At 58.2% G+C, this 23,998-nt stretch overlaps 1 protein-coding gene across 2 annotated transcripts; it reads left to right on the top strand.

Moving 5' to 3' along the window:
* Nucleotides 1–1,289: 1,289 nt before the first annotated feature.
* On the top strand, nucleotides 1,290–23,356 carry RORC (RAR related orphan receptor C). 2 transcript variants are annotated; one of them, XM_059675578.1, is made up of 11 exons: nucleotides 1,290–1,367; nucleotides 3,563–3,609; nucleotides 14,022–14,107; nucleotides 14,412–14,553; nucleotides 15,704–16,252; nucleotides 16,486–16,607; nucleotides 17,764–17,896; nucleotides 18,066–18,173; nucleotides 18,327–18,437; nucleotides 20,106–20,215; nucleotides 23,034–23,356. In XM_059675578.1, exons 4-11 carry the CDS (start codon nucleotides 14,541–14,543, stop codon nucleotides 23,193–23,195), a joined length of 1,308 nt encoding a protein of 435 aa, XP_059531561.1. In that variant the 5' UTR covers nucleotides 1,290–1,367; nucleotides 3,563–3,609; nucleotides 14,022–14,107; nucleotides 14,412–14,540; the 3' UTR covers nucleotides 23,196–23,356. The 2 variants fall into 2 exon arrangements, with proteins under 2 accessions (XP_059531561.1, XP_059531560.1); XM_059675577.1 differs by lacking the exon at nucleotides 1,290–1,367 and adding an exon at nucleotides 2,568–2,625 and having other exon boundaries at nucleotides 3,563–3,592.
* Nucleotides 23,357–23,998: the final 642 nt, after the last annotated feature.

Genomic DNA, 23,998 nt, shown 5'->3' with positions numbered 1-23,998 from the left:
TCTTCCTCGTTCCCCATCTCCTTGTCAACTCTCTGGGCAGTTGGAAAGTCCTCCTCTACGTCTAACCTTTGTCCCTCAAGCTGCAGCCACTGGGAGACGCTGGGAGCTACTCAGGAACAGAGGTGCTGATGGCAGCAGAGCCTGACGCTCCAGGGCCGGGCAGGAGTGGAGGATGGCGAGATGGGAGGGCCCAGGAGGAAGGGACAGCTGCCTGCCCTCTCCACGCCAGGTGCCACGTGCGCCAGGTTGGGGGGGGGGGGGGCGCGGGCGAGTCACGAGGCTGTGGCGTGGCTGGCTTCTGCTCTGCTGTTTACCAGCTGGGAGGGAAAGCAGGAGGAGGTGCCAGGGAGCCTCCCCACTGCAGCCTGGCCCCTAGCCAGCTGGCCTGTTGGGTAACCAGGGGAGCCAGGCCCAGCTAATCAAACTCTGGCCAAGGCTGTGCAGGAGAGAAGTGGCAGCCAGAACCTGCTGAAGCCTCCCCCTGCAGCCCTCCCCCTGCAGCGAGCCCTTCCCGGGGCTGGCCCAGTGCAGGCCCACTCAGCTTGGGCTCCTCATCCCCCAACCAGTAAGTGTAGCACCTCTCCTCTCCCCTCCCATTGATCCTCTGCCTCCACACACTCCTCCAGGCCTGCCCCCACCCCAGCCCCAACAGACCAGGAGGACGTCAGGGAACTCCCGGGAAGGGCGGCCCTGAGGGTCAGGGGCTAAGCACACAGAGGCCTCAAGGAACCCAGGACCCACTGGGATGTCTGATCGCATCCTGGAGAAAAGTCACAATCTACTTCCCCCCGCCCCCCCCCCCCAAATAAACCTACCTCTCTCTCCCTTTGCCTGTCTCTGTCAGGGAGAAAGCACATGCTTTTGAAGTCACAAAGACCCGGGTTCAAAATCACAGTTCAACCGACCACTTATTGTCTTTGTACGAGTCCGTGAGTCATTAATCCCTTTGAGCATCACTTAGCTTATGTGCAAACCTGGAAAAATTATGTTTACCTCCTGGTGGATATTGTGAGGATGGAAGAAAATCATGGGTTTACATAAAGCGCCTGGCAAAGGGCCCAGCACACAGCAGGCGATCAGTAAATTCCAGGCCCCTTCCCTTGCCTTCACCTATCCTATTTCTCCTCAAGGCTCCAAAATCTGTTCCTTGGGCCCCTCCCCTTGTCCCCTCCCGGTGCCAGGACGCTCTGCCAGCCACTCCTTTCCCCTGCCTGCTGGCGGGCCAGGTGCTCCCTCCCTCCACACACTCCTCCCCCCTCCCCTGGGCCCTGCTCCCTGCCCTCCTGGGCAGCCAGGGCAGCAAGGACGGCACCCAGGGAGTTGCCCCATGGACAGGGCCCCACAGAGACACCACCGACCCTCCCAGGGTAAGAGGCCCTAGGCCTGCAGGCAGGTGGAAGGGACTGCCAGGAGGTTCAGAGGAGAGGGAGAGACAGGACTGGTCAAGGAACGAGGAGGGAAGGAGGGACAAGAGAAGCAGAAAGGAGAGATGGATTGTCAGGGGACTGCAGACAGGTGAGACAGGACAAGCCTCGATAGAACTGAAGGAGAAACGGGAGGGGGGGCTGGAGACATGAGAGGAGAATAGGAAAGGGGGGAAATGCATGGCGGGAAAAGAAAGGGAGAAGTGAGGAAGGAGTCAGTGCGGTGGAGGGAGGAGAGAGGGGCTCAGGCAGGGAAGCTAGAGCCAGGGGAGGATTAGAGTGTGGGCAGGCCCCACAAGAGGCTGCGCCCCTGGGAGCAGCGGGGGCACTGCTGTACTGCCTCTGCCGGCTGGAACCCCGCACAGCAGTGGCTGGGAAGCTGGCCACTTCCATTCTGTTCACTCGCCACTGGAGAAACCTGTCCTGCCTTTGAGGGTGACAGACCAGGGTGGGGGAGGAAGCAAGTTGCCCATGTCCACTAGCCTGGCACCTTCCTCCCACTGGCTCTGGGGCTTTGTTTCTGCAGAGAATGTGGGGTACTGAGCCCAGGGCAGCGGCGGACAGAGAGGCGGGCAGTCCTTGGCCCCACCAATGATCTAATCAGAGACCCTCTCAACGCAGATCCCACGGCCACATGTTTGGTCAGCTGTGAGCTCGGAGGGGGAAGCCTGAGGGCCAGAGCTGCCTGCTCCAGGGCCATCTGGTGGAGGAAGGACGCCACTGCCAGGCACGCAGGGGACACCCCCACCCCAGGGCTGCTCTCAGGCGCAAGGCTGGAGGCCAGAGAGCAGTGTGGGGTGCCACGTCAGGGAGTCAGGGAGGAAGCCGGGTGGGGCTAGGCAGGATCGGGGCGGGTAGGCGGGAGGGGCCGGACGGAGACACTCCCTCTCGGGGAGTCCAACCCCCTTAACCCCACCCCAGCTGAGGCCAGGCCTTCACATCCACTCACCCGCACTGGGCAGAGCGGAGGAAGCCTGCCAGGGGGACAGCGTGGGGCTGGGAGAGGCGTTGCCCAGGATTGGGCCACAGAAGGAACATAGCAGGAGAGCAGATTCAGGGGGTGGGGAAACTGGAGGGGACGTGAGGCAGGGCGGCAGGGCTTTCTGGGACAACACACTGGCCTGTGCCCTCTGAGGAGCTGCTGTGTGGATGTAGAAAATGGACCAGGTCTGGCAGGGAAGCGCCTTCAGGGGCTCCCTGGGTAGGTGTTTAATGCATGTTAACCACATGAATGAACAACCCCCAGAGATGCTCTGGCTAAGGCTTTCCCCACAGCAGCTGCCCCGCTGGAGGCCTGCGCCTCCCTGCTCACCCGCATCCACCCACCTGTGCTCCCTGCTGCCCGCTCTCCACCCAGATACCACACAGCTGGTGGCAAGGGACTCCTTCCTGTGCGGGCTGGTGAGTGCGAGCCAGGGCCTAGGAGGGCAGAGCAGGCTCCGTGCTCGCCGCTCTCCCATCCTCTGCCTCCAAACACCCTCGCCACCCCACTTCACCCCCCACACGTCTGGGGTCCCCAGGTGCCTAAAGGAACAAACAAACAGCCAAGAGCTTGAACTCCCACAGCGGGTTAACGGTGGCTGCAGAATAGGCTCTGTGCGCCTAACGGGCCAGGCCTCTGGAAGGCTCTGGGAATATCAGCGTGAACAGGGCAGACACAGTCCCTGCCTCCAGAGGGCTTACCATCCATCTACGGAAAGCCCTGGTTCAGGGATAATGACACAAGGCAATCAGCCAGGCGATGGGGTACCAGGAAGTCAGCTGCGAGGTGCTGAGTGTAAACACCCGGGCTGACGTGGGAGGTGCAGCTTCCCCAGGGAAGAGGTGTAATGGGAAACGCCAGGGCTGAGGAAGTCGGCTCCACTGAGGGGTGTGAGGGAAGGCCATTCTGGGCAGAAGGGAGAGCTTGGGCCTCCCAGAGCTGGTGAGCCTGCCGCTCCTGAGGACCTGGGAGAGGGCCAGGGTGACTGCAGGGCAGAGAAGGGAGAGAGGAGGTGCAGAGGGTGGTCCCACCTTCCCCTCAGACACCAGGTTCCGCTGGGAAGCAATGGGATGGGGATGGAGACCAGTGGGGGGGGGGTGTGGGGGTGAGGGGCATCTTTAACTGTCAGCCCTGACCCCCTCTCTTCTCTTTACAGAGCTGCTGGCTGCAAAGAAGACCCACACCTGTGAGTAGAGGCTTGGGGTGAGCGCTGGTGCTGGGGTGTGGAGAGATGGCACAGAATCCAGCAGGGGCTGTGGGAGGTTCTTGGGAGAGAAAGGCACGGTAGGTTACAGAGATGGAGGGGCCGTGCACAGGTGGCCCGGCCTGAAGAGAGGCGGAGCCTAGAAAAGCAGGGGAGATGGGGAGACAGACAGGGAGATGAGGAAAGGAGGGGGAGGGATGAAGAAACCTCAAGATCAGGGCAATGGAGGCGATAAGGGAGGAGCCTGAAGAGCCAAAGAGCGAGGGGGAACATTGCAAAGAAACAAGGAGTAAAAGGGCTCTGCAGGGCAAGGAGGGGAGGGATGCTGGACAGAGACACCGAGAGGGAAGGGGTGGGGCAGGGAGGCAGGGTGGCCAACACCAGGCTTTGCGGCAGCTGAGCCAGGTTTGGTGTTCCTCTCTGTGGTTAACACATCCTGAGGTGTGAACAAGCCTGGGGCCAGGCTGTGCAGGGCTGGAGAGCAGGAAAGTGTTCATTGCTGCAGGGAAGACATGGACAGGGACACTCGGGGTCCCAGGGCCCTGGAAGACTGAGGCTACAGCATGCGAGAAGGGGCTAGAGCTCAGGAAGGACTTCCCATGGATGTGAGGGAGTAAGCACATCAGATCTACCCTCCTGGTTTGTGGGAAAAGCTACTCCCCCAGAAAATGCACCCACTCCACCTGATTCCCAGAGCTTGTGTCATACCAGAGCCAGGCGTGCCCTTCACAGCCTGAGGGCGCTCTGGGCAAGGCCTCCATGAGCCAGGAGTCCCTCACTTGATGGGGACAGCTCTGGGGTAGGAGAGGCTACCTCTCTGGCCCTGCCTCGAATGGCCTACCAGTTCCTCCTGAGAGCTCGCCGCCACCCCTTCCGCTGCCAACAGTGCCTAGGACCTTGCCGTTCCAGGCAGAGGCACGGCCGAGGGCAGCAGCGCCACTGTCTCCCTGAGCCGGGCAGACTGGGGCTGGGGGCCATCCAGGATGCTTCAACTTCCTGGGTGGGGGCTTGCTTTGCTCAGCACAATCCTGGTGGGGCCTCGCCTGCCCCTAGCCACAGGGCCCCACGGAAATGCTGAGCAGGGCCCGGGGAGGAAAACGGGTCAAGGAGTGACGTGTGAGCGAGGGGAAGGGAGCCGGGGACCATATGTGGGTGGGGGGTAGAGGGGGAGTTTCAGAGCAGCTAGAACTGGAAGTGGCTAAACTCCATTCCTACCCTTAACCCCTAACCACAGAAACCTCTGCCTGGGCCACCCCCCTGATGCCCTTCCCAACCCACTGGCCCTGTGCAACCGCACCCCCACCCCCACCCCCACCCCATGAGTGTCCTCCCAAACCCAGGCGGCCAGCCCTTCGCCCAATTCACTGCCCAGCTCCTGGGGGCTGAGGACGGCCAGCAGGGAGAGGGCTGTACCAGGCTGAGGAGCTACTGGGGTTCCGGTAAGAACGGAGACCTCCGGGGATCTGACCCAGAGAAGCCAGGAAAGATACACCTACCTTCTCCAGGCAGAGAGGCCCTAATCGATGGGCTCCGAATTGAGACAACTCCAAGAAGGGAGGAACCCAGGAGGGAACCCCCCAGACTGAGGTACCCAGAGAGCAGATATGAGGCTGAGAGGGTCTCTAAAATGGATTGGCCCCTCAGAGGGACCCCTAGGCCAAGAAACTCTATAGAGAGACTCACCCACGAGGAGCCCTCTCCCAAGCTGAGGCACCCTTAAGGGCAGACTTGAACCAGAGAAACCCTGGCTCAGTGGGATCCAGGACCAAACTGCCTGAGTTTGAATCCTGACTTCACCGCTTGCTAGCTGTGTGATCTTGGGCAAGTTACTTAACCTCTCTGTGTCTCACTTTCAACTTTGAAGTGGGGATAACGGTACCTACCTCATAACGTATTTTGTGAGGATTAGATAATCCACATAAAACATTGAAAAAAACATTTCTGGCACATAGTATCAGTGTTGTTCCCAAGGAAATTTCTGACAGGCTAACCCTTCCTACAGATAGTGGGCATTTGTCGGATGGTTATTAGGGCTACTATTGTCATTTATTCCCTACCCAGGGCATCCATGGTGTCCGTAGGGAGGGCGTGAGCATGGTGGGTGGTGGGGGCAGCCTCCCAGACTGTGCCTCAGTGGGCACGGCTCTTGGCAGTCCACGGGGTCTCAGGTGGAACACGCCACCACCCCAGGCAGACATATCTGTGACTTACCTCTAGAAACATCCCTGTCCCTGGCGTCACCTGGCAAAGAGGGTCAGGCTTGGGAGTCCCCAGAGGGAGGGGGAGTCGGAAACTGGCCCCAGGCTCGTGTGAGCTCCATGCTGGCTCCCCAGCCAGAGCCACCCTGTCAGGTGGAAACAGCTTTTACCGTGTGTGGCTGTCGATTGTGGTTTTGGAATTTTCCAACGCCCCCTGCCACTGGCTGCCCCGCCCCTCACACCCTGCCCCAGGCCCAGATTGGCCACGTGGGGCGCCTGTCATCCTACCCGCTGCACCCTAGGGAGGGGTGGGGGTGGTGGAGTGGAGTTGGGGGGTTGTCACTCGGCCACCTGTGTGGTGCTGGCTTAAACCCCCCAGCCCAGAAGCATTGGGGGAGAGCTGGGTGCAGAGCTGCAGGCTGAGGCTCTGCTGAGAGGCCTCGCCCCCAACCCTGCTGCCAGCTGTGCCCCATCTCTGGACCACTCCGGGCTGAGAAGGACAGGGAGCCACGGTGGCAAAGCCCACAGCTCAGCCATGAGAAGTAAGTGAATGGGGCCACCTGGGAGCGGGGAAGCCTGGATCCCGCGTCATCCCCAGGCCTTCTGGAAAGCAGGGGTGTCTTGGGAACAGAGTGAGCAAAGCTGAGCCCTCTCCCCTGGCAGGGTGTGTCTCGGTCAAGGCCAAGGTCTGTAGGCAGGTGGGTGGAGTAGCTGGGGAGTCTGAGAGCAGCGAGAGTAAAGGGCTCCCCTGCCCTGAGCGCTGGAAAGGATTCCAAGAGGTGCCCTGCCCCTCACTTTAGAAAGAGACTGAGCCCTGAGAGGCCGAGAGGCGGGGGGCTGCCCTCCAGACCACACAGTTGAAGTAGATGGAGGGTGGTGAGTAACCCGCACCCTGAACGCACTCACCGGCTCCCGCAGCAGGGCTGCCCTCTGTGCCTTCAGCCTGCCCGCGAATGTGGTGGGAAAGGGGCCAGAGGAGCTGCTGGGCCCTGGAGCAGCCGGACATGAGAGGCAGGTGAGGTCAGCAGGCGGAAAGGGTCAGAACCCCAGCATCCAGGCCTCAGAGCCACCAGTCCAGGGGCGTGTGTGTCCCCAGGCCCAGTCTCCCATTGCTGAGGGGGATCAGGCAGAGGAGATGGGAGCAGAAAGCTTTCAGATTCACCCCCTTTCTGGCCCGGGGTCACAGGCCAGCAGCTAGGGGGCAGATGTCTGGGGTCCCTGTGCCATCCAGCAGAGCAAGAGTGGGCGAACCTGCCAGTGCCCAGGTTCATGTAGGAGAAGCCAGAGAACTGCTCAGAGCACTGGGCGCAGGAGAGAGAGGAAAGCCTGGGCCCCTGTGGCCCGTACCTGGGGCAGCCCGGCCTCCACCTGGCGCCTTCCCACAGGACACAGGAGCAAGGCCATCTGGGGACCCAGAAAGGCCCATGGCTGAGAGTCTGATGACCAGGCTCTGCTGCCACCTGCCACCGACCAGCCATGCAGTCTTAGGCGAGTCCCTGGGTCCTGGTCTCCTCTGCAAAACAAGGGAGCCCAACTTAAAAAACAAAACCAATTCTGGAGAGGCTCTGAGGGCCCAGGACCAAGGAGAGAGCCCTGGGCCCGAGTTAGGCACCCCCAAGGGTAGCGAGGGACACTCAGCTTTCCGGGGTGGGGGGGACAGGCAGGAAAGACTCCGCTCCCGAGCTTGGGATGGAGACTCCCGTCCGTGCAGGTGGATGAGCCGGGGTGGGCCAGGAGGGGCGAGAAGAGCCAAAAGCGTCCGCAGGAAGAAGGGCCCCTTAGAGTGTCAGTTTCCCTTCTAGCGTCTTCCCATTCGCAGCAAAGGTTAGCCCAGCTGTCTTCCCAGAAATGGCCTCAAATCCGCCACCCCAGGAACCAATGACTGGGCGTGCTGCGGCGCCTGGCATGCGGGCAGCAGTCCCCGGGACTGGGTGAGGGAGACACGGGGGCACCCCGATGTGGGACCCCCCCCCACAGCTCCATCCAGGCTGGGAAGAAGGAGGGGTCTCTTCTGCTTGGGGCTCTGTGCCACTGGTCCTTCTCACTAGGACATCTCTGGGTATCTCACAGCCCCAACTTACCTGACTCCCCCTCCTCCCCCCCGAGTGCCAGACACCACCATGCCCTCTGAGGACAGCTGGGGCAAGTCGGAGCACTGGGGGCTTGGGATCGGGACCCACCCAAAGACCAGGGAGCAGAAACAGACTGAGACACAGAGATGCAGAGGCCTGCTGGGAGCCGGTCCATCCTTGCTGTTTCAAGGGACCTGGCATATATGGCATACGGTTCTTAATATGTTTGCTCACCTTCTTGGCGCACCTCACAAGACAGAGACTAATGTGACACACGGGAGGGAGTGGCGGCCATCCGGGTGGAGATATAATGGAGAAACCCCGGGAGAGCCAAAACACTGCGTGTGAAGGCCCAGACGGAACACAGAGAGGCCCGCAGACTCGGAGAGAGGAAGCGGAGAGCGTGGAGGGAGACACTGAGCACCCATGGCGTCGAGGAAGGTGCAGAGGAGGAGGCATGGGCTCCCGGAGCTTCTGGAAGGGTGGTACAGGCTCCCTGCTCCTAAGTAGAGAGGAAATGTCCATGAGCCAAAACGTCCCAGCCAGCCAGAGGGCGGGCAGTGCAGCCGTCACACTCCGGCGATGGCCAGGGTGGAGCCAAGAGGCGCAGGCCCTGGCGAGAGGCCTGGATGGGGAGGTAAGAGGATGAGCGGGACAGGTGCCTGCCTGGCTTTGCTGTACCTGGTCTCTCTCAGGTCTGATCTGGCTGGTGAGGAGCCGCGGACCAGATAGAAGCCCACTCCCCAGGGTGCCACCGGTCTCCCCCTGACAGCCAGGCCATCTCCCCCTGACAGCCGGGCCATCGGAGACTTTACAAAGGGCCCCTCCTTCCTGGCATCACTCCTGCGCCTGCCCTTTTCCTCTCTTCCCATTCCTCACTGGGATTCCAAACACCCCTTACTCACCCCATCCCAGCCCGGGGCTCTGGCGGCTGGAGCGTCCAGCCTGTCTCATCACAGCCAGACCTGGGTATTGGTGTGGCCATCCCTCCTGGGGGCTCCCTCCTCTGCCCTGCCTCTGTGCCCCTGACTCAAATGGGAACAGGGACTTTCCCCTGCTAAAGAGCTCTCCAAAGAAGGCAGCCCCAGGGGTCCTCTCCAGCCTCCACGGCTGGTCCACTCCTGCTGCTGCTGCAACACTGCCCCTTCCCCGCGAGACCTTGGGCTCAGAAAGGATGGAGCCGTCTATTTGCCTATTTGTGGGGAGGGATGGTCGCAGAGCAGGGCCTGGGGCCAGAGTCAGGGTCTTTCTGACCCCTTGAGCCTCCTGGAGCAGAAGGAAGAGACAGGCCTGGAGGCAGGGAAGGCGGCTGAGGGTGCCCTCTGGGCTCTCACTCCTCAGAGCTTCCTCCTGGTGATTCATCCCCTCCCCCATCCTCTGGTTGTTTTCACTCAATTCTTTTGTTTCCCCTCCTTTTGCCAGTCCCAGACTGCGGGGGTGGCGGGGGCACAAGGAGGGGGTTTCAGGTGGCTGGCTGGCTTTCATGGCTTTTCAAAACCCCAGACTCTCCCTCGCCCACCTGAGTTTTAGCTTCGCTACTTTCTCAGCCCTGGGATCTGGGTGCATCAGCAGAAAATTCTCGGCATGGGCTGGGAGGAGTGCTCACCAGGTAGCCTGACCCCCGCCTAGCCCTCCCCTCCACCTCCCCTGCGGTGGTACCCACCACCGTGGTTTCCAGCTTTGCAGAAGCTGCGGGAACTGAGAGCTGAGGAAGGAGGGAGGGAGGCTGGCGACGGGCTGGGCACACTTGTGGTCTCCCTGGGCAAAGGGACTCAGAGTCTGGGCTGGGGGGAGAATGGGGCCTAAGCTAAGAAAAGAGACACGTTCGTTCCCCTTTCCCATTCACTCACTCGAATCTGCAGAGAGGTCTGCAGAGATACGTGAAAGCCAGTCCGCACCCAGTGGAGCTGTGTTCTGCCAGAGGAGTCCCAGTCGGGAGCTCTGCTGGGCTGGGCAAGCTGCCCACCTTCCCCTGGGTAAAGGCGGGAGGAAGAGCTGGGACAGAGGGCATATCATCTCTCTGGATCTTTACATTACACATGAGTCCCAGCTATAGTTCCACGGGTGTCCTCCCTGAATTCGGTTGCTAGCCTGACCCCTCACTTCACACGTCCCCCTGCAGCCAGTAAGGACCCCGTCCCCTATCCCATCCTCCTCAGTGCATTTGGGCAGCTCATTCTTGTAGGGTCCAAAGCTAAATGGTTGAGGACACTGTTGTAACCTTAGGCAAGCCGTTTACTCTCTCCCCCGGACTCAGTTATTCCTCATCTGTGCAATGGGGACAGTAAAGTAGTGCCTACTTCGCAGAGTTGTTGTGATCATTCAATGAAAAATGTCCACAAAACCTGGCAGAGAGATGGAATTCAGCCTACCATTGTTATTCCTCCTCAATCGACGTCCAGTGGAGAAAGGGAGAAAGAGGAGACAGGGAAGGCCCAGCTCGAGAGTGACAGAGCCCAAGAGGAGATGAGGACCCCAGGTTCCGCTGTCTGCGTCCATTCTCCACCAGGCCCCGGGGCGCAGTGGTTCTGGGGTTTGAGGGGAGAGATCCCCCAAGATGGAAGCCCCCACTTTGCACCTACCATTTCCTCTCTGTGGCATAGGGCACCTGGACAGGGCCCAGGGCTGGCTTCCTAGGGTGGCACAGAGCAGCTCTGGATGTATTCAAAGCGCGCTATCAATGAATCTCACAGCTGTGAGGAGGGTGAGATTAGAAGCTAGAGGGAGGGGAGCACAGACTACTTGCTCTCTACCGTATTTCCCCCTAGGATGCTCGCTGCTGATCCTTCACTGTGCAAAGCACTCCAGGAGAGATGCATTTTCTTTTCTCGGTGTCCCACCAGAATGACGTTGTTAGAGGTCACACTGGGTGGTGGAGAAGATACCAGAATGAGCTGGGAGAGAGACCACCAACACCACCCTCACCCCCGGGTGGGAGCAGCCTGGCACAAAAGCAGGAAGAGGGAGGAAGTTCTCGCTGCTCAAAAGTGTAGGCTGAGCCCAGCCAGCTTGGGCGCCAACCAGGAGCTTGTTCAAACGCAGAATCAAGGCCCCTCTCAGACCTCCCGAGTCAGGACCTGCCTTTTAACCAGACCCCTGGGCGATCTCATTTGAGACAAGCAAGGGCTAGAGTCATCTAGTCGCTGGGTGGCTTCAGGAGACCACATGCATATGTGGCCATGTCTGTGTCCTTGGAATGAGAGGATGTCCTTGGATGGGCCCTGGGAGAGATCCCCCCAGAGCAGCGTGCGGGCAGACGGGGCTCTGCAGGGGCTGTGCTGCAAGGCTGGCCTCGGGGTTCCCGACCTTTGCTTGGTTCTAGTTCCTGGCACCGTTGGGCTCTTAGATGGTAAGTTCCTGGCAGGCCAGGCTCCCAGGCAACAGTTTGAGTAATCCTGTGATTACTCAGCTCCCCCTCCCCAATCTGGGTTCCCAGCACCTGCTGCTTCAGGGCGGTGGCTCAGGGGTAGGTTCAGAAGGGGAGGTATCCGAGGTGTTTTTCAATTCCTGCTGCCCCCACTGCCACCTCTGCCCGTCCCCTTCTCATCCTCTCCCCTCCCCTCCTCCACAGTCACACTCATGCGCACCAGGACTTTAACGTTGAGGTTTTGGGTAGATGGCTTCGAAGGGGACACAGGTGTCAGGGGAAGGAGGGAGGAGTAGGAAAAAGGGCCTGACAGGGCTGACAGAGCCAGGATGTGACTGGGTGTTTCTGTGTTTCTTTGGCCCTCTCTCCATCTCTGGGTCTAAGTCTCTATTAATCTGACCCTCTAGTTTGGACCCTCTGACTCTGTGTACTTCTGTCTTGGACTATGGCTGGGGACATAGGGCAGTGGCTGGCCTCGTGTCTGGGGTCTGAACTCAGACATCCCCCAAACCGGGTATTTGTGCTGGAGGCCTGTGGCTGGCCACAGAGCCCCAGGAGAAGGGCGAGGTCGTGGTGACACTGTTGTGAGGTTCCTAGAGCCGGGCCAGCAGCGGGTCAGGCGTGGGACAGGGAGATGTGTCTGGGTCACCCGTGTGGTCAGCGCACACACGCATGCGGATGTGGCTCTGGGAGAAGGGAACAGGCTGGGAGGCCTGTGGTCGACGGCGGGGCTGGAGCCTGAGTTCCCACTGTGGCTTGGCCTAATCTCCCTCCCGCTTACTTTTGTGGGCGACCCACGTTGGTTTCTCCCCTCTCTGGGCTCAGGTCCACCGAGGAGAGCGAGACCACGGTGTTGGGGGGAAGGTGTTGAGGCTAGGGCAGAAGCATGGGGCACAAGCATGTCTGGCGACCTCAGATGCCCACTGGCTTTCCTTGCCCTCAGCTCCATTCAGCGGTAACGGCGTAGCACATGCTCCCCATGGTGATATCATTTAACTGTACCACCCACAACCACCCCAGGGACAGGCAATGTTATTTCCATCCTGATTTTACCAACGAGGAACCTGAGGCCCAGAGAACCTAAGTGACTTGACATGCAGGTGCCCCCACATTTTCTGCCCCTTTTCCAAGCACCCGAACCCCTCTTGTTCCCTCTTCCCTCCATGCATTCCAATCTTCTCTTAACGCACTGGAAGGAACCTGCACTGCCCACTTTCCCCCGGTCCTGGGTGACCACAGCTTTCTGTGTGTGTGATGCACAGGCAAGTAGGGCTGGGGCTGGGGATCGAGTCCTAGCGGAGGGTTTCAGACCCCTGGTGCCCTGCCTCTTTGAGGAGGCAGCTTAGTCTGACTCACCTCAAGGATGATGGACGCAATACTACAGGGAGTGGCGGGCAAGTCATGGTCACCCTCCCACCTCACCTCAGCAGACCCTACACGTGATCAGGGCCTAGGTCTGGGCCCGAAGGGAGCTCAGGGGGGAGGCAGCAGGTCAGCAATGGCAGAGAATAGACCTCTATGCCCTTGGGAGGGACAAAAACACCGAAGTAGCAGGAATCCCAACTTTGCCCAGCTCCCTTCAAAGATGGGCTGGAGGAAGGCCAGCTGCTGGGCCCTGGAACTCAGTAGAGAGCTGTGGGCATTGACAGCATCAGTGAAGGGAGGGGGCAGGCACAGCTTATAGTGAGTTCAGCGAACAAACACTAACACACAAACATGTACGTGTGCCCCCTGGCTCACGCAGACATGCATTGGCTTACAAATCACATGTCCCTTTCATGTGTATACACACACACACACACACACACACGCACGCACACAAACATGCCCACTGATATGTGCACCCCAAACGCCGTGTACACAGAGCAGCTTAATGGAAAGCTCAGGGGAACTGGGGTGTAGACCCAGCTGTGGGTCAAACTAGCCGTGTGAACCTGGGCCAACGGCCTTCCTCACCTGGTCTCTTTCTTCGTCGGCAAAGGAAAGAAAAGGTTGAGCGAGGTGGTCTCAACCCCAGGCAGCGCTACACTCCTGATTTGTGTGCATGTAGTTGAACACGGAGGCCGTCGTGTGCACATAAGCATATTCACAGGGCCACCCTCTCTCTGCTCTGGGGCCAGGGCCCTGGGAGCCCTGCCTGATGCTCTCCCTGGCTCCCAGGCGTCCAGCAGAACTGCCTTGCTAGCCCCACTCTCCTGTGCTCCATCTGCTCTTCTCCCTCCCCTCTTCGGGCCCCCCTCTGTGGACCCTGTCCCTCCCTGAGCCTTCTCTGCCCGGCTGAAGATGGCTGGCATCTCTACCTGGCCCAGGTGCCCCCTGGCTTGGTGAGCCACATCTTCCCGCCAGGCCCCACACTCTGCCCGGGGGAGCCCAGTGGGGGAGGGTGGCCCAGAGGAAGCCCCCTGGGCGGGAAGCAGGTGTTGTGAAACAGCGAGGACTCCTAGGTCCCCAGGCGGAGCGGGAGGGAGGCAACGGGGCCTTTTAAACTTGAAGCGCTGAGCAGGTGGCCTCCCCGCAGGTGCTGTCTCTGCCCCGCTAGAGCTGGAACAGCTCCTGGCCGCCCCACAAAACAAAACAAAAAAATACAAAAACGGCCCCCACAGCCCCTGGGCTGGCAGCACTTCGCACATCACTCCCTCCAGTTTGCAGGAGGGAAAGAGGCTGAGCCGAGCGGGGCGGGGTGGGAAGCACCGTGGCCCTGTATCCACAGGCCAGGCACACGGGGTAGGGCCCAGAGAAGGCCCCAGGCCCACCTCCTGCTCTTTCTTTTCCAGCACAAATCGAAGTGATTCCTTGCAAAATCTGTGGGGACAAGTCATCTGGGATCCATTACGGGGTTATTACCTGTGAGGGGTGCAAGGTGAGCGCACACGTGCACACGGTCTCCTAGAGATGAGGAGGCGGGGGTCGGTGGCCATGGACCCCAGGGATGGGCTCCTGAGGCGGCCGGGGCGGTGCCTGACCTGGAGGGCCCTGCACATAGGGGCCTTGTCTTAAGCTGGGGAAGCAATTGCGGGACGAATCGCAATCACACCAAGAAATGGAGGAGAGGAAACTGACCGCAGGACCTGGGAAAGCTGGGGTCAGAGCTCGTGGGCTGGAGGCGCTGGGGGCTAAGCTGGCCTGGCCACGACCAGCAGCCCGGTCTCCACCTGCCTCCCCAGGGTTTCTTCCGCCGGAGCCAGCACTGTGGCGTGGCCTATGCCTGCACCCGCCAGCAGAACTGCCCCATCGACCGCACCAGCCGGAACCGATGCCAGCACTGCCGCCTGCAGAAATGCCTGGCCCTGGGCATGTCCCGAGACGGTGAGGCCCAGTGGGCAGACCCCCCAGCTTTCCCTGCAGCCTTGAGGGGCCTCCTGGCCTCTGCACACGCCCTTCCCGGGGTCCCCTCTCCATCCCTCCCGACAGGCCCTGTCTCCTCCGCTGCCCACTGTGGGGTGAGCAGGCCACCCTCATCGGAGCTCTTCCCAGCCCCCAACTTCAGGCTCGGCCAGAACAACCCTCCTTTCCCTGCGGTCCCCAACTCCTCCTTTTCTTCTCCTCAGGAGGGATCCTCCTCCCTCCACTCCCCTCTTTCCCACTCTAGCCCTGACCCCTCTCTCTTCCCAGCCCCTCACCCCTGTCCTGAACTCTGTGTCAGGAATGGTGGCCTGAGGGTAACCCAGAGGCCGGGAGGGTGTGGGCTTGCTGTTCCTGGGGCCTTTCTCCACCTTCCTCGCCTACCCCCTCCTCACACCCCTACCCCCACCCCACCCCACCCCACCCCACCACAGAGGGAACCCAGGCTGGGGGGGCATGAGCTGAGGGGGAGCCAGAAGGAGCCTGTCAGCACTTTTCAGCGCCCAAAATAACAAAGTGAAAGGAAGCAGGCAGGGGTGCGAGGGGCAGGCGGGGCGAGGGGCTGTGCCCCCACACCTGGGAGGGGTGGGGGGGGCGAAAAGGCAGGAAAGAGAGAGCAGAAGAGGATGTTCAGACACCAGCCGCGGAGCCTGGGTTGGGCTGTGGTGAGTATCTAGGTCACCAGGGAGCCTGCAGCCTGACCACAGGGAGACCTGTGTTCTCAGCCTCCTCTTCCTCCGACCCTCCTCGAAAGGCGAGGTGACCCCGATACAGCCTGAGGCCCCCTCCTCGGCCACCCCCAGTCCGACTTCGAAAGGCCAGGATTCTCAGTCCAGAGTCATGGCCTAGACTCGGCCACATTTAGAAGCTGGGTTCACGCCGGGAGAGTTTACTCAGATGAAATGCCTGGGCCCCCGAAGCCGACAAGAGAGAGAGGTGGGAGGGTCCTGAGCAGAGTCCCCCAAAAGGAGGCGCTCAGGCAAGACCCCAGAAGCTCTGCCTGGAGTCGGCTATTCAGGGAGCAGCAAGTTAACCCCCCATCATCAAAACGCTGTGGGCTCTGCCCAGTGCCTGTCCTCCTGCCTCAAAAGCTCCCGGCCCCCACCTCTTGCAGCTGTCAAGTTCGGCCGCATGTCCAAGAAGCAAAGGGACAGCCTCCACGCTGAGGTGCAGAAACAGCTACAGCAGCAGCAGCAGCAGCAGCGGGAGCAGCGGGAGCCACGGGAGCCACGGGAGCCACGGGAGCAGGTGGCCAGAACCCCTCCTGCGGGGGGCCAGGGGGCAGCCGCCCTCTCCTGCACCCTGGGGCTCCCCGATGGGCAGCTGCCCCTGGGCTCCTCGCCTGACCTGCCCGAGGCCTCCGCCTGCCCCCCTGGCCTCCTGAGAGCCCCAGGCTCCAGGCCTACCTACTCCCACAGCTTGGCCAAGGCCGGGCTCAACGGGGCCTCGTACCACCTCGAATACAGCCCAGAGCGGGGCAAGGCTGAGGGCAGAGAGAGCTTCTACAGCCCGGGCGGCCCGCTGACCCCTGACAGATACGGACTTCATGTGGAGGATCCCCGGCATCCTGGGCGGGGGGACCCAGGACAAGGCCCAGACAGCTACCGCGGCCCCAGTTTCCACAGCACCCCCGAGGCGCCCTATGCCTCCCTGACGGAGATCGGTGAGCAGCTGAGGAGGCGGAGGGGGTGGGCAGGATGAGGGGGGGCATTCTGAGAGAGAGGTCCTAGTCGGCACCCCATGTAAACCAAATGCGAGCCCCAGAGAGCTGAGGGGTCCTGGACAAGGGGTGGAGGGGTCGGCAGAGCAGGGATGCGCCAGGCAGAGGGGTGCCCTCGTATGTGTGGAGAGGCGCCAGCTGAGACGGAGCCCGTGTGCCTTCTCCTCTGGCCCCAGAGCACTTGGTGCAGAACGTGTCCAAGTCCTACCGAGAGACGTGTCAGCTGCGGCTGGAGGACCTGCTACGGCAGCGCGCCAACCTCTTCTCCCGGGAGGAGGTGGCTGGCTACCAGCGGAAGGTGAGGCCGGGGCACCTGCCCGGAGCGGGACACCCCACCACTGGGGAGTCCAGAGGTGGCCACCTGCACACCATGTGGGCTGGGGCCGAGCGGCGCATCCCAGATAGACACATGTGCACCCACGTTGGGGTGGGGGTGTCTACCTTCCAGCAGATGGACCCCAGCTTTCCCCGAGCCTCTGCCTGGTAACACTTGGCTGGGCCTCCACGTCCCCACCTTGGCGCACTGTCCCTCCTCTGTCAACCACAACACCAGGCAGAGCCCTGATGGCCACTCGTTGAGCACCCTCCCCGGCCAGGCTCTGTGCGAAATACTCTCTGACATCCACTGTCCCTGACCCTCTGACAACCAACCCGTGAGGTGGGGATGTGTTTCTATTTGTAACAGACCTGGAAACTGAGCGGGGAGTGGTTAACAGACTCACTCCAGGCCCCAAGGCGGTGGAGCCAAAGGCAAATCCAGGTCCGCTGGGCTCCAGAGCGTATTTTCCCTCCTCTGTCCCGCTGGGACGGTACCGCCAGCTCCAAACACACTCGTTCAGCCCTGGCCTGTTGCCTCTCTAGACCATTAAGGCCTTTGGGTGTGTCTTTTGGGGGAGGGGGTCAGTAGGTGCTTTTCACTTCAACAAAGATGCAGACTCTTTGAGGGCAGAGCTGTGTCTTAGACTTTCTTTTTTTTTTTTTTTTAATATATTTTATTGATTTTTTACAGAGAGGAAGGGAGAGAGATAGAGAGTCAGAAACATCGATGAGAGAGAAACATAGATCAGCTGCCTCCTGCACATCCCCCACTGGGGAAGTGCCCGCAACCCAGGTACATGCCCCTGACCGGAATCGAACCCGGGACCTTTCAGTCCGCTGGCCGATGCTCTATCCACTGAGCCAAACAGGTTTCGGCAGTGTCTTAGACTTTCTTATTCTCCCACAAGAGCTCAGTCCGTGCCGGCCGCTGGTGGGTGCTCAGAAAGTAGGACCCAACCCCCCGGGGAATGGACCCCGAGTGTGCATCTGTGCTGAGAATAGGCTAACTCGGCCGCGCGGAGAGAGTGTGGGAGTTCATAAACTATCCCCGGCTGCTTGTCCGTGCGGCTCCCAGGGGCGTGGGGCGGTCCCCGGGTCACAAGGGGCTACAGTGGGACCCTCCTCCCTCCCTGCAGTCCATGTGGGAGATGTGGGAGCGCTGCGCCCACCGCCTCACCGAGGCCATTCAGTACGTGGTGGAGTTCGCCAAGAGGCTCTCGGGCTTTATGGAGCTCTGCCAGAACGACCAGATTGTGCTCCTCAAAGCAGGTGCCCAGGGAGGGTGGGCAGGCCTGGGCGTAAGGGGGGGTGGGGCTGGGCGTGCAACGGGGCAGGGCTGAGTGGAGGGAGGAGGTCAAGGAACCAGGATGCCCAGCGGGACAGAGACACAGGCCTGGCTTTGTGTGACGCTGCACCTGCCTTTTCCTCCCCGCCCCAGGAGCCATGGAAGTGGTGCTGGTGAGGATGTGCCGGGCCTACAATGCCAGCAACCACACCGTCTTTTTTGAGGGCAAATACGGTGGTGTGGAGCTGTTCCGAGCCTTGGGTGAGAAGCAGGGGGAACGAGAGAGAGGAGTCGGGTGGGTCTAAAGCTTCAAGCCCAGGGCAGATTGCCCTATCTGTGCCAAACCCCAACAGGGTGTCCCTGGGCACTGAGGCCTCACGCAGTTGGCCCAATCTTCCGCTTCCTCTCCATCAGGCTGCAGTGAGCTCATCAGCTCCATCTTTGACTTCTCCCGCTCCCTGAGTGCCCTGCGCCTTTCTGAGGACGAGATTGCCCTCTACACAGCCCTGGTCCTCATCAATGCCAGTGAGTGTCGCTGGGCCAGGGTAAGGGACATTCAGTGGGCTGGGGTGTGCCAGATATTGAAGAGTCTAGACCTTCGGATGTGGTTAAGTCTGGGAAATTGCTTTAAAGAGCATATAAGCCTGGCCAGTGTGGCTCAGTGGTTGAGCATCGACCTATGAGCCAAGAGGTCACGGTTCGATTCCTCGTAAGGGCACATGCCCGGGTTACAGGCTCAATCCCTGGTAGGGGGCATGCAAGAAGCAGCCAATTGATGATTCTCTCTCATCATTGATGTACTATCTCTCTCTCCCTCTCCCTTCCTACCTCTGAAATCAATTAAAAAATATTTAAAGAGCATATGCGCCCATTAAAGCCCAATATTGCTATAAATTAAAATGAAGATTCAGAGGAACCTGAGAGAGGGAAAGGCGCAGCACAGGTGGGGTTGGAGAAGTGGGCGATGAGAGGATGAGGGGAAGCGAGCCAGTTCCCTGGGAGAAACGAGTCTGGCTGTGCATCCAAGTCAGTCATGCCACTGTGACCACACGTCGGAATCACCTGGGGAGCTGTAAGCAGGATTGCCACCTGGGCCCGTCTCCCAGAGATTCCAAGGTTTACTAATCTGGGTGCAGCCAGAGCATCAGAACTGTTAACAGCCTCCCCAGGTAGGTGGTCATAATGTGCCACCAACCTTGAGAGTCTCTGCTCTGTGTGGACTCACTTGAAGCCTGTACGCCATCATGGCAGGACTCTGGACAGCACTCCACTAGACGGGCGAGGCCTGGGCTGGGCCTGGCCAGCAGAATGCTAATAAGTATTCGGAGAACCTGGGGAAGAGTGTCCAGCAACTAACCTGAGTTTACAGACCCAAAACGATCAGTTTCTGGCTCTGCCACTGAGTAGAGACCTAAAAATACTCCTTAAACTGGAAATAACGACTTAAAAGATGACATCTGGCTATTTTATGGAGCCAGGGCAAATGGTGGTTTGTCTGCTGACGTTAGCTGCAGACTGCGGCAGAGGCCCTGATGCTGGCCTAGGTGACCTCATGAAGGCCATCTCCTATCTGAGGTCACCCTTGGCTAGTGGACAAGGGCTCTCTTCCAATCTCTTGGGGTTTTTTCCATAGAAGAAGCCTAGTGCCTAGGATTGGATGGGCTATGAGAAATACCAGGGTACCAGGGAGAAGACAGCTTGGAGTAGAGAAGACAGCTTGGAAGTTCTTATCTTTTTCATCTCTCTCCCCAGTTTTCCTTGTAGGCAGCCAAGCCCAAGGCCCTAGAGCTAACAATTATCAAATCAACACACACACACACACACTCAGCTGAAAGACCTCATCCAGAACAGATGTCCAAAATAGTACACCCTAGCCCTAGTCAGTTTGGCTCAGTAGATAGGTCATTGGCCCACAGATTGAAGGGTCCTGGGTTCAGTTCCGGTCAAGGGCACATACCTGGGTTGCAGGCTCGATCCCTGGCCCGGGTCAGGGTTTGTGCTAGAGGCAACCAATCGATGGATCTTTCTCACATCAATGTTTCTTTCTCTCTGTCTTTACCCCCTCCCTTCCACTTTCTAACAACAACAACAAAAAATAACCATCCAACCAAACAAAAAACAGTACACCCTTTTGGTGGAAGCTATTGTCCATGTGTTTTCTTGTTCTCACTGTGGCCCCTTCCCCTCCTTCAGGCCGGCCGGGGCTCCAAGAGAAAAGGAAAGTAGAACAGCTTCAGTCCAATCTGGAGCTGGCCTTTCACCATCATCTCTGCAAGACTCATCGCCAAGGCATCCTGGCAGAGGTAGGAGCAGTCCCGGGGGCAGACGAGGCCCGGCCCAGCGCCAGAGCTGTGACATCAGGGCTTGCAGGGCCCAGGCTCTGAGGGTACAGAGAGGCATCTGCCACAATGCATTAGAGAGCTTGCAACAGCACGGGAACTGAGGGATCCGGCAATCACTTCTATGTGTGTAAAGATGGAAAGTTAGAGAGCCCGGGATTGGGAGGGATCTCCAGGGAGCAATTCAGTTTAATATAGCCAACACTTACCCAGCACCCGCTCGTACAAGGCACTGTGGAATGGAAATATACAGGGATGTGTCCTTGTCCCTGCCGCGAGTTTTCAATCTGCTACGGCGAAGAGACTGCTGCACGAATAGCTCTAATATAGCGTAGAATGTGATATAGTAATAATGCAATTAACACAGTTCTGTCTGTGGCAGATGTGATCGCTCATCCTCAGGGCAGCTCATTCAATAGGGCAGGTACTAATATCTTCCTGTACGATTCAGGAGGCTTAAGTGACTTAGCCAATTTTACACGATAGGTAGGTAATACATGCAAGATTTAATCCCAGTGGTCTTTCCACCATATCCCTTGCCTGGATACATTACTTTGATAAGAGCTTTGGGGGAAATGTTTGGAGAACATAGAACAGGATTAAAAATAATTTGGGGGTAAAAGGAGTGAATCATAAATGCTTCCTAGAGGAGCGTTTCAAGTAGGCCATGAAATAGGTAAGATTTTTAACAGACTTTCACGGGATGGGGCAGGCATTTCAAGTTTAGAGAACAATCTGAGTAAAGCTAAGGAGACGAAATAATGCCTACATGGAGAATATAGTTCATGGTGCATTTGCACTAAAGTGTAAGATCAGGATAGATTGATGGAGGCAGGGAAGTAGCGGAAGACGCGCTTGAAAATTAGGTCAGGGAGCAAATCAGAGAGCACTTTAAATGACATATTAAAGAGTAAAGGCTTTATTTCTAGGCAGTGGCGAGCCCCAAGGGCTAAAAGAATGATATCATCGGAGCTATTATTTAGGCAATTTAATTTGGAACCAGTGTAAAGGAACCACTTATGTAAGTGTTCAAGCAACGGGCCCTTGCTATGTGCCAGGCACGGTGCCCGGTGCTGAGGATACAGCGATGACTTAAACAACTGTCTGTCTCTGCCCTAAAGAACTTCCAGTCCAGTAGACTAGATTAGGAGGAGAGACGGAGGCTGGAACCTGGGAGAACAGCTGTGAAGCACATCTGGTTAGATCCACCTTCAGAATATATCACCTCCCCACTGTCACCACACACATGGCACCCACCCCCCAGCTATCAGTTTTCACTTGGATTGTTAGAGAGGCCTCCTAACGGGACCCCTGTCCCACCCTTGCCTGCCCTGTGTCAGCCAAACAGCACTGTTCTCAGCCCTCCAATAGCTGCCCTCCATGCTGAGAGTCAAATCCAGTGTCTGTGTCAGGGTCTACTGGCCTCATGACATGACCCCTGACTGCTTTTCTCACCTCTTCTCCTTCCGCTGCCCCCTCAACTACCCTTTCCAACAACACTGGCCTCCTTGCTATTCCTTGAACACACCACACACAGTGGTATCTCTGAGCTTTCGTACTTGCTGTTCCAGCTGCTGGAATGTTCTTCCTCGAGTTTTCTAAATGGCCTGCTCCATGCCTTCATTCTGGAAAGGTTTTCCCAGACCACATTGTACCAAAAGCCCCTTACCCTGCTTTATTGTTCTTTAAAGAAGTTCTTGGACATATTATATATTTGTTTAGTTTCTGGATCCTTCACTAGAATATACATTAAGTAAAGGTAGATATCTTATCCACTGATGTATTATCCTCACAGCCCATCCCAGCGTCTACCTGAGTAAGTGCTCAACACCTACTTGTTGAATGAATGAATGAATGAAACTATTGCAAAAGCCAAAGAAACTCAAAGTAAAGCAGACAAATGAAAAGACGATGAATTCAAGAGATGCCAAAGGGTCCCATGCTGCCTGCTCTTCCCTGGCTGCCCCTTTCCCGGGAAACTAAGCTGGGCAGAAGGGGTGGGGGTGGCTGTGAGAGGTATTTTTAAGCCTCGCTTGCTTATATAGGAAACTGCAGAAGATAAATGGCTTTCCCAGCCTTTTCCCAATGAGGTCTCCCTCCCTCTGTCACCTCATGGGTCTCTGGGTCTTTTTCATTCCCCCTCCCCAACTGAGTCCTGGCAGTGTAGAGAGAGAGAGAGAGAGAGAGAGAGAGAGAGAGAGAGAGAGAGAGAGAGAGAAAGACCCTACCCAAGGAGCTAAAACCTAGGGTAGGAAGGCAGACAAATTGGATCATTTTCTAAAATGGGATTTAAGTGCTACACAGAGGAAAGACCTTCAATCTGGCAGAGGGATGGGGGCGCTAGTTAGAGAAATGTTCCCAGAGGTGGTGACACTTGAAAGTAAGAATTAGCCAAGCAAAGAGCCGGAAAGGCATTCCAGGTGAGGGGAACAGTATCAACAACAGCAAAGAGTCATGTGACCGTATAGAAATCAGAGACTCACAGAATTTCACTATTATAAGAGCATAAAGTATCAACTAAAGGCTTTAACAGGGTTCCTTTTTAGGGGTAGCAGGAACATGATTGGGGGTTTCACCCAGAAAACATACACCTGGCCCACATCAGCGTTCCCTTGCCTCTGCTTCCTGACAATACCTACCCCTACCCATGGGGTCTGGCTGTCCCAACAAGTGCCAAGTGCACAGAGAGAGAGGCAGAGGGTTACCCTCGGCGAGGAAAGATGAGAGGACTCTGTTCCTCTGGGGTACTGAAGTACTCACTTCCCCATTAACTCATCTCCAGCTGCCACCCAAGGGGAAGCTTCGGAGCCTGTGCAGCCAGCATGTGGAAAAGCTGCAAACCTTCCAGCATCTGCACCCCATCGTGGTCCAAGCTGCTTTCCCCCCACTCTACAAGGAGCTCTTCAGCACTGAAATCGAGGCCCCCGAGGGGCTGTCCGAGTGACCTGGAGGAAGGACTCCTTTCCTGTCTAGAACCTGCTGGACCACCTCCCTGGACACCCCCCACCACCACCACCACCCTCGGCCTTTTCCTTTCCCGTGACCCTGGAGGGTGGCTCTACCTGTTCTTTGGGACTGAGCAAATGCTGAGACTGGTTTTCTACCCACAGGCCCGCCTAGCCAGTGGGCCGAGACCCAGAGGGCGGAGCGAGGGGAACAAGGTCTCCAGCCTCAGCTTTGTTTGATCCTCTTTCCCATGCCCCTTACCCCAGCTTCTGGAGCGAGGGGGTGGCAAATATTAGGACCTCTAGGAGGACCAAGGTGTCCTCGGGACAACAGGGGGGATCCAGGACAGCCTGGACAGATGGAACTCAGCTCTGGGCTCAGAAGCTAAGAATAGACCGTTGAAATACCTCATTGCATTTCCCATGGGCTTCAGCGCAGGGGGAGCATCAAGCTGAGACTGGCGGCTGGAGCCCAGAAGGACCTGTACAGAACTTGAATCTGGACCTTTAGATTTTCTGCCTTCCCCCCTCCTCCCAGCCCAGCAAGGAAATGGTTGAGCACCTTGCCCTTCTCCTAGGGTCTAAAAAAACACACAAAAAACCCTGCATACATGGAGGGAGGGGCTGCGGATAATTTTTTATGGGATTTGGGTATAGGCTAGGGTACAAGGAGAGCCAAGAGCATCACAGACAGAGAGAGGGTTAGAACTCAAACCTCCCTCATGTGCACTTTAAGAATAGACGTTAGGGGTTAACACAAATCTGATCCGGCACACGTCCGCAAACAGGGGAAACACACACA

Source organism: Myotis daubentonii, chromosome 18 (genome assembly GCF_963259705.1).
Source record: "Myotis daubentonii chromosome 18, mMyoDau2.1, whole genome shotgun sequence".
In the NCBI taxonomy this organism is placed as follows: domain Eukaryota; kingdom Metazoa; phylum Chordata; class Mammalia; order Chiroptera; family Vespertilionidae; genus Myotis; species Myotis daubentonii.
This window is presented reverse-complemented; position numbering and strand designations above follow the sequence as displayed.

What these genes read in the sequence shown, in the direction of transcription:
- RORC (XM_059675577.1), top strand. Translation starts at nt 2,583, where the DNA reads ATGGACCAGGTCTGGCAGGGAAGCGCCTTCAGGGGCTCCCTGG. An exon ending in CGCCTTCAGGGGCTCCCTGG is followed by an intron (nt 2,626 to 3,562) that starts GTAGGTGTTTAA and finishes TTCTCTTTACAG; the next exon opens with AGCTGCTGGCTGCAAAGAAG. An exon ending in GGAGCTGTTCCGAGCCTTGG is followed by an intron (nt 18,174 to 18,326) that starts GTGAGAAGCAGG and finishes CCTCTCCATCAG; the next exon opens with GCTGCAGTGAGCTCATCAGC.